Source organism: Ambystoma mexicanum, chromosome 2p (assembly GCF_040938575.1).
Source record: "Ambystoma mexicanum isolate Mex_15411 chromosome 2p, UKY_AmexF1_1, whole genome shotgun sequence".
Taxonomy (NCBI): Eukaryota; Metazoa; Chordata; class Amphibia; order Caudata; family Ambystomatidae; genus Ambystoma; species Ambystoma mexicanum.
This window is the reverse complement of record NC_090923.1, coordinates 722,691,008-722,706,557: the sequence shown is the minus strand read 5'-3', so window position 1 is coordinate 722,706,557 and position 15,550 is coordinate 722,691,008. Positions and strand designations below refer to the sequence as shown.

The window sequence follows — 15,550 nt, the reverse complement described above, 5'->3', positions numbered from 1 at the left end:
AATGCATAAATTCAAACATATTTTATTTCATTTTTGGAAAATAAACTGACAATATATTTCTTAATACCATATAAAAAAAACAACCATGAACAAAATATTGACCATTGAAAGACCAAATATCAACCACACTACTTTAATCTAGTTCAGTTTTTCCACAATGTTGGATTTTGGAGGACACTCTACGGACACTCTGCAATGTTCTTCGGCATAGACTGTGACCTGGCAACTTATTCAGTTATCAGGCCATGCGTTTCCCTTGCCAATACAGTCAAATAGAGATCTTTAACACAAAGTACATCTGCTCTAATATTTGCATAGCCACCCATTCCTTTTTATTTTTGTAAACTCCATGTTGTAAATCAGCATACCATAATTCACCTGCAGTTATCGCTTGTTGCTTACCAACTTTCTCATTGTGAGCAAGTACCTCTAGCTTTGTATGGGCCTCCATACAGTCTCTGCTGAAATGCAACCTTTTGGGCCTGTGCTTTATACACAGATAATAGTAAACCTCTAACATTTCAGGGTGGCACAATTCAGTGAGGCCATTCAAATTGTTGCTGAACACTTTGTTGCACACTATGTTTTGAAGGGCTGTATGAGCCTGGGTCTTGGACACCAGCCATTTCTTCCTACACTCAAGATAGTTTCTTCAAGGTCCATGTTGTCACACATGATAATGTTCATTATATTTCTATGAGTGTTGGTTGGTGGAATGCTGCAGCATTGACTGTCACTTTTCCCAAAAAATCTCAACTGAACCTTCACAGGTTTTCAAACGGCACCATAGACGATTGCAGATAGACTGGGACCATTTTTGAATTTCTCCCAGCAGCATTGGAAGTGAGGAGGAATTCACCACCATCTGAATGCATCACATCGCAGGTCTTGGGAGGATAGCTCAGGGGCAATGTGCTCGCCTTGGAAGCAAGACAACACAGAGCAACACGGGTTTCATCCCCGGGTCTGCGCTTAGAAACCTTTGCGTTTTGGCGCAATATAAATAACCTAACATCATCATCATCATCTGCATTTACTTTTTTGGCTATTGATTCGAACACATGCCATACATCAAATAGATGCTTTCTCTTAGAACTGCTCCTGCATGACCTTAGTAATGTCCACATGCCTTTCTGTGGCGATCAAGTCTATTTGAAATCCCCTTGGTTTGTAGAAATTAAATGCATTTTATGAAACCATATTTCTCCATCGCAACAGAATAAGTGCATTCTGACACTCCTGGCACCATGACAGAGCTTTCTATGTTGTGTGTCAATGTCCTGGAAGTGGTAAGTGCAGTACTTTGCCTCAAATCTTGGATATTGTTGGTGATGGACAGTGCAACAGGCCTGAGCCTTTTGCCTCTGAGAGCATTGTCAATTGCTACCTGTTTGAGATTGCAATCATACCTATATCGGGGCGAGTATAAGTAATGTCTCTGATATTTGTAGTATGCCATTTTAGCAATGGACTCCAGTCCCTAAAATGTACAGAAACTTGAGATCTTACTAAATGTTGATCCATTTAATAATGGAGGTCAAGAACTAATTACATGTCCTGCTGGAACCTTTCCAAGAATGGTCTAAGGCGACCATGAAATAGTTGAATGTTCATTCACACAGCTCTCCTCTTTATCTTCAGGTGGGTGACAATTACTTTTCGATTTAAATTTATCAATGGCTCTACACAAGTCTTCCTACATTTTGCAAAGTTGCATTTTATCATTTTTCCAAATGCCAAATAGGCAGCATTCAAAGATTTAGGCTTCCTCATCAGCCACTCATCCTGCGATCTGGTGCATTCAGATGGAACTCTGGTGGTGAATTCCTCCTCACTTCCCATGGTGTAGTCGGGGTCTTTCTCCTCGTCATCAATCAATTGAGAAGATGCTGCTGTGATTCCAAACTGTGTTAGTACAGGATCTTGATACTCTATTAGAGAATCAGGGAACAGTACATCTGTATATGGCACCAATCCTTTTGTTGGCATATGATGGGGTGAGTGTATCAGCAAGTAATGATGACTCCTCTTTATGGGGTCTGTCCGTTTAGGTGGACATTCTGTGCTGTAACATTACATTGCATGTCTTGCTGGTGATTTTCTGCTCAAATTCCGGCCACTGCATATATGCGTCTGAACATTGGACGTAAGTATTTGTAAGGTCCAACAAAAGTTAATCCCAATTCATAGCAGTTTGACAAGCAGCACCATCAGTAAGTGGTGACGCCCAGCCTCTTCCTATTCTTTTTTTTTATTTTTATTAAAGCCCCCCTATTAAATAAAAATGCAAAATCTTAATTCTTTCAAATTTCATCAGTATAAATCTTACAATGCAATAAACTATAACAAATGCCCCAAAAACCTTAGTTTTCATTAATAATTTGTATTTACCCTGATTGTTGTAATGCATTTGGATGTCATCCACCATCTCTAATATTAAAGATAAAATAATTGATAATCTTTCATAGATCTCAAAATAATTTATGAAATTTTATTTTGAAATCTTCACTAATTCGATGTACACCATAAAAAGTATGGCTAAAATCCTTGAATGATGTCATTTAGGACAATCAAACGAGAAACGCATAAATTGAAAGCAGGAACATATTATTCCAAAAATGATCCATAAATGGCATAAACAAATAGTTATGAAATAAAATGGAAAGCACTCAATTTGCAACATAATAGAAAATGACTGTCAATCGAATGTTTGCACCTCTGCTCTGTTTCTTCCTGGTCCGCTGCATCATGTGACGTGTCAGAAGTACACGCTCTGGTTTTCCAACTCAGTCTTTCTTTATTAAAAGAAAAGATTAAACTCCTAGCTCTCCCTAGGAAACAGGTGTTCCCTACCTAACTAAATTAACTAGGGTGCTCATTAGTCATCAGTGAGAGTACAAACCAATTCAATCTTCTGTCCAACAATAATCTCTCCTGACCCAGCCAAATTCTTAACTGGCCTGGTAGCATTTGGTGTGCGGCAGCGATCCTTGTAATATAGCAAATGCAAATAAGGGAGAAGGACCAGAGCGCCTCATCTATGTGTCAGGTAGCTTGACACTTTGGTGAACTGAGAGCTCTCTACTAGGGGAGAGGAGCAAGTGATTCACTAAATACCGGTTCAGATTCATCTGTTGGTCAAGACTTATGTCACAAGGGAAATTAATGTTATTGAATTGAACCACGTTGCAAGGGGCACATTTACTGGATTAAAGATTTTTCTGTCCTGATGAAGGCCTGTCTATATGTAATGGAGGAATGAAAATTATTGGCTGTCGCCTCAAGTTTGGCCAAAACACATGGTGCTGAGAGTATTTTTATATGGACATCAGTGAATTAGTGTGATCACTGAGGGCTGTGAGAAACCTGAGGGTATTCTCCCAGGCAGGCCTCGGGAATCCCTTATTCAGGTGGCCAGGGAAGGTATGGGGCTCTCGGATCCCAACTCTGGGGGTGGACGAGCGAGGATCATCGGGGTAGGGGAGCCCAGAGTTATGCTTGGAGTAATGCCCCAGGAGGGACACAGTGTTCTACCAGGGATTAAGTCCCTGAGTGCTTTTTTTGGTTATTCCACATCTATCTCCCTTTCTCCCAAAGAAGCTCCCCATTTAAAGTCCAACCACCCCTATACCCCTGGTAAACAAACTAGGAGCCCAAACCTAGTTACCATCGAAAACAACTCCCAGAATCCTTTTTTTCCGGTTTTCCACCCAAATGCTCCCAGTCATTCTTTTCCTCGCCCCTCTGTCATTATTTTCCAAACTGTCAGCATTAACAAAACACTACAGTTACCACAATCCCCCCTGTTCATTTCATGTTAATCCGAAAACTGTTTGTGACCTGTCCCAACCCAAAGGTCAGGCAATTGACCAGAATCGCACACACCCGACAGCCCTTTCCCTTCTCCACAGGGATAAAAGGTAGAGCACACAAGTGCAATACGAGCAAGGCAGACTGCACAACAAGAGCTAATTCAGCGTGACAGTTCAAGAGGAGAAAGACAGTGCATACCGCAAGGGTGACAAGGAGAGAAGTGACCTTGCCCATTCTGACCAATGCCCATGAAACCTCTGCAGAAGGAATCTTAAGACTGCAAACAATAGCCAGTATGTGTTGCAGCAGATGTCAATGGTACACAAAACCCTCCCCGCTGATAACCAAGCCGGGGAGAGACGCTTGTCTCTGTGGTACCAACCTTGACTCCAAAGAGAAAGAAAGCGAAGAGGTTCATCACAGCCGGTGAATCGAGGGGACAGTCGATAAGAAACCAAACTGTGTTGAACGAAAATTAGCAATCGGCTTATGGAACTATGACAGCATAAAGAGATGTTGTTGCAAAAAGGGGGACAACCAACAACAGAGGAGCCTGGCACCACGTGGGTGCTCTCAGTTAACTCTGTTCAATTGCCCAATTGTTGAAACTACCATAACCAGAAGGCCTTGGGAAAGGCGAGAAGGGGGTCAAAATGGTCATACAGGGCTCTTGTAAAATTCTCTGCATGGTCAAAGTCTTTGATCGACAGATGATTGTGAAGCTAAGGGAAATTAATCTCACATAGTAAGAGTTGAATGAGAAAGGCACGATTGACAAGATTGGCAAGAATGAACCCGAAAGAGGAATGCCGATAAAAAGGGGGCAAAGTCTGAAGTCCCAAAATAGTGTGTTAAGAGTAAACCCAGCTGAGGGATGTCCACAGTGAACTCTACAAAAAGACATTAAAATTCTTGAATGTCACAGACAGAATTGCATTTAAAGCCGTAGTGAACCTGGCGAAGGGAGGCTAATAGTCGAAGGGTCTGAGCCCGGATGAGGGGTATGCACGGGTGAGAAGTCAACACCCACTGACCCGTGAATGCAACAAAGAAAAGTACAAGAGGGAAAGCCTTTGAATGCATGCCATGGCAGAGTAAACCCAACAGAGAGGCTAACATTCGAGAGGAGTCTGAGCCCAGAAGAGGTGGAACCCAGGGACAAAGAGCTATACGCCAAATAAAAACAGAGGAGAACTCTAGAAATGTTTGGTTGAATCCTTGTTCTGATACTTTGAACCCGACAGGCCTTTGAAAGCAAGAAAACAGTTATCGGAGGTCCTGGTATCATTAAGGAATTTTATAGGGATCTGCGCCCGGAAGAGGGGGATCAAAGGGTGAAGGGCATCACCTAGTGTGCAAGCAGAAAAGAACCTTTGTTTACTATTTTGATATATCAGGCCCACAGCGGCAAGAGACTGTTTTCTTGAGAAGAAAAAAAAGTGTTAACCACCGAAGGCCCTAACACCTGAAAGTGGAACTGTTGGCTTGGGCTGGGAAACGCTCAAGTGTGCTGTATTCCGGAATCCTACCTTGCCCCATGCTTAAAATTTGGGGAAGGGAGACTCTGACCACTGCATCCGGACTTATTTGTGAACGCTTCCTTCTTTCTTATGAACATTATCCCATACTTTTTGTATTTATCGTGAGGATTGGCAATAGATTTTTTAGTATAGCCCCTTTTTATTTGACAAAGACACCACTAGGACTGCCTTATTATTGGTTGATCTTCGAAGTTTTCTCCCATCCTAGATTTAGGTTTAGATTATGCGTTTTTCCAACCTACCTATACAGTTTTAATAAACACCCGTGAACTGTGATCACTTGTCTATCTTTACTGTTGCCACCATGAGTTCCTTTACAGGGCCAAGGGTTCAACTCCAGAGTTCGACATGACTACGTCACCACCAGTATCACTTCAATTGATGTTGAAAGACCGAAAAATCACAATTGTGTACAAAATATTAAAAGAATGGGAGACAGGCCCAACATTTTATCATTTATCTAAATCAATGAGTATATTGTGAAGTGGATTGAAGATATGTTCTTTTTGTAGATTCTATTTTGATTGCACTAGCACACTTTACTAACCCCTTGAGCACATGTTTTTAAAAGGTTTTAAAAAATGTTTTGTAGCAAATAGTTTTTTTACACAGCTTCAACCCCAGATGTTAAGTCAGTTTTAAATTTTCTTCATGGATTCTATTGGAATATAATTGCAATATATGCTACATTATATGTATTAAAAGTAGTTTTGGTCTATATATCCTAAGCATGGACACAGACCCAAAGAAACTTGTTTTCCAACAGTTTATCCTGTGTGCAATTGCTTTATGTAAAACATGATTTGCCTTTACAGCAACATTCCGCAGCACACGAAGTGGGGTACACACATATGAATGACATTAACTATAAAGGTTTAATGTTATCAAGACTTATAAATAAGGATCTGAAAACCAGTTTAAATATAAAGTTAATCGTTCAATAAGGTTACTGTAGATATTAACCTAACAGTTGGCACCACACTGCGTTAAGTCACTAACATTTGTAACTGGCCTCTGTTTCTTGAAGCACCACTACATCAGTACTAGACTCCTTGTACATAGTAAAACATGACATTGTAAACTCCATGTTCCAACTATCAATTTTTCAAATTATTTCATTTGTGATTACAGATATGACAATATTTGACAGTCTACATATTCTGAACATCGACTTTGATTATAAATAATTAGCAAGCTAAAGGCTCACCAAGTATGCCATCATACGATAAGTACAGTCAGCACTACAATTGATAAGACACCAAAATAAAAATAATTATAAATGCACGATATTAAGCAGCATAGTAGTATCATTGTTAAAAAAAACGTATTTAAGTTATACAACTTAACAGTTTGAATGCACAAGTTATAAAATCATTTTTGAAATGTATACCTCTTGGACATGGATTGTCATTGTGAACAGACGTCAAAGCTAGCACAACGGTATCCTCCTTTAATTGGTAAGAAGACATATGTATAGTGGTTGAAAGATTGTCTAATTTGCTTGCGGTTTAAGCCTTGTGTAGAGAAACGCATATTGAGCATTTAGAGGAGAAAACAAGTTGATGAAATAGACCACAACACACATGTTCTCTTACTCGTTACTGCTGACAATAAACAGTGCATGACACAACAATGGAGATAGGATGTTAGTCATATTTTTCAAATGATACATGTTAGAAAAAACAATATAGCAGAATCATTTGCATCTACAAGCCACTCCAATTTAAAAATGCATCTAAACATTGTATGTTGGTGTATTTGACATCCTGGTGGCTTACTGCATATACATTTCTGCTAGTTATAATAATGTATACAAAGATAGATAACCATGAATATAAAGATTACAAATATATATGAAAAAAGAAAAAACATGAATTAATATTTGTTTTAAAAAGTTCAATATCCCATTCAAATATAGCATGTGACCACATGTAGAAACATTTAGACAAATAATGAGTACTTGAAAGACAAGTGAGGTCTCTGTTAATTCTGGAAAATTGGTCTAGATTGATGCTTGTTCCTTCTGAAAATAAATGGATCTATGAACATACACAGTAGAAAGCATATAATATATCCAAATCATGGCCATTTAAATGCAAATGTTTAACTCTGGGCAGGTCATAAGGGCTAACCACATGGTTAGTCAAAGTGTCTGTCATCTCTTCTGAAGTACCCTGCTGCACTTCATCTGCTGTACACAAGCTTCGTAGATAATAGGCATACTGGAAGAAAAAAGTGTTCAATGGCATGTCTTTTAAAAAATCTACGTGGTGATTCTTCAACGAAGACAAGTAGTCGTGCAATGCTAATATCTGCAGTAGAATGTGCAGGTGTTTTTCTAGCTAAGGCTCAGAAGTCGACTAAATATACTTGGATAAGCAGGAGTGCATGTTATGTTGGGGTGGATACAGGAAGGGCTGCCCTTAAATTCTGCTAGTGTTTTTTTTTGTAAGCACTTGATATACATTTAGGACTTTAGGACATACCCTAGTATGGATTTGTGTAAAATGTGAGGTGGGTGCAGTGGGGGTGATCAGGATGATCAGGATGAAGTGAGTAGAAAAGGTCAATGCGGGTGTGAATGGTGACATACATATGTTGATTGCAGGGAAAGGGTCTTTAAAGGAAAGATGCAAGTTCCCTTTGAGTTGTGCATTGTGTATGGCACCTGAGCAATGTGATAGCCTATAGAATTTATTTGAGTAGTTTGTATTGTCACGTGTATGTTTGTTTTGGTGTATGATGTAAAACATATCAAAAGAACATGAATGAGTATTTGTGGGTGTGTAGTTTAAAAAAATAAAAAATACAATTTGAAGCAAACATGAATATCAAATATTGAGAAATGACACAATTTAACATTGCAAGTATAAAAATGTTATGACATTACGTTTATAAGAAACCCTAACTTTAAAAAATGATAGAATGATACTAATATATCTTGCTGAAACAGATACAGCCGTACATAACGCACAGAGCCTATATGACGCCTTGGAGGATATCGAGGTTTGAAAATGCAGGACGGCAAGCATGCCCTAAGTGCGATTAGGAGAACGCGGGCATGGTGCATATGTTCTGGTCATGCCCGATCATAGAGAGATTCCAGAGGGGAGTGAAAGAGAAACTGGAAGAAAGAGGGGTCAAGATAGTAGTGGATACGGTGTTGGCCTGTCTGCTGGGTGGGGTTCCCCAGACCACAGAAGCTCAGGCATGTAAGTAAGCTGAGGGACCTGGCTTATGTGCTTGCAAAAAGGATTGCCATGGGATGGAAGTCATGCCATGTGCCGAAGATAGGTGTGGTGGAAAGAATTGCAAAAATGGGCGGAGGCCGAAACCATGGCATGGCAAGAAGCGTGTGGCACGGGGGGGAGGAGGAGAATGAGTCCCTGATGGCCTGGAAATCACTGATAGCCAAACTGTTTGGGTCGTTAGCTGACACGGCTGAGCCTGTAGAGGAGGAGACGAAACACAGGATGCAGAAACTGAAGGTTTAATGCAATAGACTCGCAAGGGGGTGGGTTAGAGGGAGTAGTGGTTAAAAATTTGTTGGAGCATGCACTGTTTGTTTGGTTTATATTGTTTGATTGTTTGTAAAATTCAATAAAATCTTAAAAAAAAAAAAATTATACTAATATATCTACAGGTTATATGGATTAGGATTTGGGAATATCAGGACAAATCTTGTATATTCGCCCAAAATACTTGGGAATTCTTCCCGGAAGGCTGTTCGGGCACATCCAGGTATGGCACAACAAACTAAACCGCATTCTCCTATTAACCCACCACATGTACGATCTATAGACCACACGCATGTAACATCTGTTTAAATGGAGAAATAATGTTGTTGAAATAATTGAAAAATGTATTCAATTTTTGCATAACTTGAAAAAAGTAGGCATAGATAGGATAGCCAAACACACAGTGACAGAGATTAGTTCAACAGGCAAATAGTTGGAAAATTAAAGAAGCAATATTATATGTCCAGAGAATAAAATGACTTGATAGAAAGTATTTTGTGGTTGGTAATACCTGTGACCAAGTAAATTGAAGACCCCCCCCCCCCAAATATTTTGTAAGCATAACCTAATTCAGACAATCACATTTGCATTGTAAACTAACTTATAAGGTAATAGCACAAGGCTTGTTCAGTTAAAATGGATGGAAACATTACTTACTCATTACTGTGAGAACGACAGGGACTGGTTCCACGAAGTTCGAGCATAAGCACCATTAAAATGTTCAAGACAGAACTTGTAAGACAGGCTGCCCTGAAGTCTCTTTGCTAGGTCACACATAGTGATGGAGATTCATTTTCAGATATGTAGGCCAAGCTGGCAGAGTTTTCATGGCAACATGTTTTCTTCCAAAGTTGGCATCAATTGACATTGAAGGCATGCACACCAAGCAGAGACTTTTTTCATTCGACTCTGATCTAGATCTTGTGATTTGTCGACACTGCTGTCGGTCATTTCAACCTTTTGTTGCTGGCTTTCCCTCTCAAGCACGATCCATGTATTCTTGTTCATACTTGACCCCCTAAACACCGGCCATAATATTTCAGGATTGTAAATGGTAAACCAAAAACTGTTGGAAAGAAACACAAATATTTAGATTTGGAATTGAATATAGAAATGAGTGGGTCATTTCCAAATGGTATTTATAAAAAAAGAGGAGACCACAAACTCTATTGAGAAGCAATGTATGGTCAATTATGTATTATAAAAATACATACATTGGAATAGATGAATGTGGCGACAATGAATGAAGACTCACCAAGTGGTGCCATGATGATTACTATAAACCTTTATTTAAAAGGATAAACATATCTGTGCCTAATTCTAATGGTATTTCTATACCTAAACTAAAGAAACTCTGGTGCTCATCAGTTGCTCCGTGAAAGTCCAAATCAAAAGGCACCAGTCCAGTAAAAACATCTATGCTATCCCTGTCTGGTTCTGCTCGTGACGCAGGAGAATTACTTTCTTCCCCTGGATGTAAAGTGTCCCAAAGATGCCAAGTTTTCTCAAAGTAAAGAGTTCTGGGGTTTTTGTAACACACAAAACAAAACTGTTCTATAGGATCCTCATGGGGCTAGAATAACTCCTTTCTCTGAGCTGGTTCCCCAATGTTCCTTATAGTTTCAGCAAATCTTTGAATTCCTATACGGAGGTTTTCACACGTTCGACTTTCTTTACACACTCTATTCTTCCCTCGCGCCTTGGGATGAAGAAAAAGCTGGTCGAGTCATTCTTGGGTTCCCAGAGGTCTGCACCTGAGGAACAGCTTCTTGCAGACTTTAAACGACAGACAAGGATTCTCTTCCCATTTCACTGGAAAGAATCATCTCATTTGGTTTCAAATGGGGACAAACTCTTAGCGGGATGTGGTGTTGACAGTTAAACCTAAGAATGACAACCTCTTATAATGGTCTTGGTCGGGTCCCAGAAGATGCCCTATTTTTGACAGGTTGGGCCTCTTCGAAGACCTGGTATTTTCCATGTGCGACTGCTAGCTGTTCCCTGCAATGTTGCTCTAGAAGATCCTTCAGTCCAGGAGTTGCTCTTTTGGGGAGGACTTTCAAAGGATTGGATTTTATATCCCGTGGGTGTCCTGTTCTAGATTTTACCCTCGGCTTAAGGGTAGTCTCGTTTTCTTGTATATAAGTTTATGAAAAATGATTTCTGTCCGGTTTAGGCCTTCTGTGTCTTTGCTCCGTTGTTGACTGCTCACTGCTTGTGGTGTTAACCGTCTCACTGTTTTTCTGTATCCCTCCCAGACTCTCGACATTCCCTGGTTTTTGACTCTTTGGGGAACACATTTCTCTGATTCTCCCTGGAACCATCTCTCGACTTTTCATTTATTCTCTTCAGATATCAGCCTTCTTGTCTTTGCAACCCTTCTCTACTTTTCCTCGCACTTGATATGGACTCGCCTGTCCATTCGTTACGAGTCACATAAACCCCATAGTGCTGGATGCTTCTCATCCATTCATCTATGTGGCTTCACATTCGGAAAGGGTTGGCGGTCTTGGCACAGATGTTGGACCGGACGGTCTACCCACTACAGGTCACGCCACCCACCCTCCTTTTGCTTCTTCTCTGCTGGCACCCTATCGACTGGCCAGATTCTTCTTGGGCACCTCACGGTCAATTTGCTCTGTATCTTTCCTCTGCTTTATTGCACTCTAGCTCGTTCCACCCATTTTTACACTGTTGGAACGCTGGAGCGTGGAACTGATTCATGCTTCGTTAAGTCTCCCTCTCATCCTCTGGCTTTCGTCTTCCGCTTCTACTGCTCTCGCTGTCTTGGCGATATGCAAGATGCCTGGTCCAGTTTCTCCAACCTCTGCTACTACTGCTGCTGTCCTCTAGACCCTCAAGACGTTCTTGAAGGTTCCCTTGAACCACCCCTCTAGCGTCAGCTACTACTTCTCGAGACTACGGTTGTTTCTTTCTTCTTCTTCGACCTTTTTTGTGGTTTGCTTTATATATCCAAGTTCTTTCTGACACGGCATCGGCCCAATTGTCAACACCTGATTAAACAGTCCTTGTGCTTTCCAGGAGCGTTCATGAATTTTTCTTAGTACCTGCAAGAATGTCCAAATTAGAATTTAGTTTCAGAATTGACTATATTTTCAGACGGCTTATGCTGTGACAAGGGTTTTACCCATGTTACGTCCTTGTCCCCAGGAGGGGATTTCCTCCCCATGAGTTCCTCCCACATTTACCACGCTTAGGGGGACTCTTGGTTAGTGGCCTCCCGAGCCTCATGGAAAGGTACTCCCTCTTGGGGGAAAAGAGACGCCATCTGAAGCATCATCACATAAAATACACCATAGTGAAACACTACAGCAATTAGCACAAACATGCCAAATAATCCTTTGCACATGAAACATACTAATTTAAGAAAACGTATATCTGGTTTTGCAGAGACATTTGTAAAGTCTAGATTGAATGACCTAAAGATGTAATGTCGAATAAAGGTTGTGTAATGAAATCTGAAGAACATGTAGAGACGGCAGTAGTGGAAGTACCTTTGATTTGTATGCATCGTAGTTGGTAGATGCAAAAAGAATGAGTCTTGAAGCCCAGAAACAAAGACACAAAGGCAGGGGAAGCTATAATGTCAAGGGGAAAGAAAGGGTTTGTTATTTGAGTGCAAAGGTGTCTTGCAATTTCCATTGGGCAGGCCCATGTACAGAGGACGTTTGTCTATGTTGTGCACTGAAATTGTGACAAGAGGCGTAGTATAGCAGTCTGCCATACTGATGTCAAATGCCATACTGATGGGTACATGTTATGATTTATTGCAGCCGGCCATTTGAACTTCGAACTGATTAGATTATCACAAGGTGGTAGTTTGGACCGATATGGTTCGCAGATATAAATGTCTCAATTTAAGGTAAAATGCATTGAAATAAATGTAATTATATATGCCCAAAAATAGATGTCTTGTTGAGTGGTCGATTAAAACTCCTGAGCCTTTCCTTTTTTGTGCACTCATTTGCATCTGATGGATCAAAATGGGCAATAATTTGCATATTATAGACTGAAAACCGGATAGGTTTGTAGATTCAAGGGCCAGATCTGGACAACTGGATTAGCACCTTGTCTCCACCCGCACCCTTTAGTGTGTTTTTATACATTGCATTTTGGGGAAAAAAAACTTTATTTCAAGCTATACTATGACAAGAATACATGATCTGTCATGAACTAAATTCATGAACGAAAGTAAAGATTTGGTGAACCATAAACTAAACATACTTTGAGTTAATGCTCTGTGTGCTGCTGTTGCCTTTTTGCCTGTCCCATTTTAGGAGAGAATCGCTGGAACCCGCTGAGGATGAAATTGCGCCTGACCAAGCATTTGAATTCATCATGGCCTCTTCTAAAGGTACCTGCACCCCTACAATGCAAACGTGCAAAGACCAAGTGGAAGAAATGCACATTCCCCTTGCACTTTGACCTACAATTGTGTGTGCCTAGCCGTTTATCCCTTATTCATGGGTGCAAGACAGATACATTGTATGTCAAGAGTGCTTTGAAAATGTAATATAATTGGCCAAAGAGTCTGGAAAAACTATTGCTAAATTTACCACCGTTGTTCTCTCGTTCAGGGCAGTTTCAATAACTGGCCCCCACATTCTGATCCGGCATCATTGGAAGATGATTGCGTACGTACACCAACTTTTTTTCCTCTAATTATACTGGCGTTTTTCTATGCTTAGTCGCATAGGCAATTGGACGAGGCAATCTACTTTGGAATAAAAGGATAGCAATTTAATAAATGGCACTAAACTGCTGTTGTTTAATCAATAATTTTAAAGGGGAGTTCTAGGTGTAAACTCAAAAGGTGAGTCTAACGGATCCTGCTGAAGGCTGTAAACCAGAGTACAGTGTTGTATTGCGCCAGGCACTGGAAGTTTGTGTTTGCAACATTTGGGGTATTTTTATAGCACAAGCCCAGCTGAGGAGGGCAGTGGAGTGGTGCACATATTTGACAAGGGTACATCCCTAAAAATATGCATCACGTGATCCTAGCACAGTGCAGTGTGAAAATAAGCAGAGGGCAAAGTGTGCTATCTGGGTAGTATGATTAAAGCGTAATCTTGGGTACTTTTGCAGGCTTGGAATGACTATCTGGCAATTACCAAATGGCTGGCCCGCCGCTGTGGGTTGGATTCAACCACGGGTGTCTGTTTTAATACCAAGTGCAACTTATTGCTGGCAGTTTTGACCAATCTTCACTTCATTTTGGTTTCTCAAGCACTTAAAGTAACAGAGACGAACACAATAAGAGACAAAATAATCACAACCTTAAATTTTGACTGGACCAACCGTCAGTGAACCAAATGCTCACTGATACATGGGTGCTCCCTTTAGCAAGATTCCCCTCAGGACTAAACCCCTACCTTCTCCGGTATGCCCATGGCTAAATGGTCCACTCGCAACTGTCGGCCAACGAGTCAGAGGCAATACAACATCTATTTGCCATGGAAAACAAATGCATAACTATATATTGAATAAGGTTAGTTTGAAAAATCTTTAAAGTGCTGCAGGTGAACACAGAAAAGATGATCATGCAGGTCCCATACTGTCCTCAGTGTGTTTCCCCGGCTCCTTCAATCGACCCCATTTTATGCACTTTGTTGCATTGGTTTCAATGCAGCGAATGGTCTATTACTAAGATATGGATCTATGTGAGTACTGTGAGAAAACAAATATACTACAAAAAGGCTGATTCTGTTTTCTTTCAAAGGTCAACACCAAGCCTCCATGCGATTTCACATCTGATTTCAATCAATGGAATTAAGAATTATGATTTTCCTGACCATGTTCATCTGAAAGCAACTGTTCAGGTCACTTTAATTTTGGCAGTGAAAGCGTTCCACAAAGTGTGCTAGTGGAGTAGATTCAAACTTGTGAATACATTAATTAATTGTAAAGCTATTCATCTCAATGTCTGCCTGTATACTCACTATTCAAAATGGATTTTTTTTTGGCTATAGCTAAATTGCTGCCTAGATCTTCTCAGACAAACGCATCTTTCATAATTACATTGTCTGCTTGCAGTTGCATCAAAGTTCCTGCATATATTTGCATTTTTTGCTAGCACACACATCTAAACGTTTTCATATAGCTTTTCCCATCATCTCTCGCCCCATTCCCAACATCATCTCCCCTAGCATGATCCCTTCATTTCCATGCTATGTTCTCCTATCAATGACCGTACATTCCTTTAAATCGGGTTCTGGAACTCCCCTCCAGAACCCGATTTAAAGGGATTGCAGTAGCCTTCCTGTGCCATTGCTGGTCCCGCACACCTGGCGTGTAACAGGCGGGGTGTCCCATGGTTCCCTCAACTAGGTTTGGTGAGACCAACAAGGAGGTGAGTGTCTGGGGGTTGTAAAGACATCAGGGTCCATTTTGCGTTTCTCTGTGGTAGATTTTGATGTCCCCAAGGTGGATTTAGGCTCCTCTTCCCTGGAGCTCCACTGCTGTCGAAGGAACTACTACCACAAACGGGCTGTTGAAGCTTGGCTGCTGCCACCTCCTACAGAAACATTTGCAGAAGACTTTATCCCCTTGGAACAATAATGGGGGTTTTTAACAACATTGCTGGATCCTCTTGTTCAGTATCTTCATCAATCTTCTTTGACTCCCCCTGCTGCGCTCGAAGCTGTTGAGCTATAAATT

The 15,550-nt window shown here is 40.6% G+C and overlaps 1 protein-coding gene across 1 annotated transcript in view; it reads left to right on the top strand.

The window, feature by feature from the left end:
* LOC138566723 (rho GTPase-activating protein 11A-like) overlaps nt 1–15,550 on the top strand; it is a 586,658-nt gene that overhangs the window by 482,188 nt on the left and 88,920 nt on the right. The window contains exon 10 of the mRNA XM_069644327.1: nt 13,171–13,247. Within this exon, the coding sequence (XP_069500428.1) occupies nt 13,171–13,247 (77 nt within the window). The remainder of the gene's footprint in view (nt 1–13,170; nt 13,248–15,550) is intronic.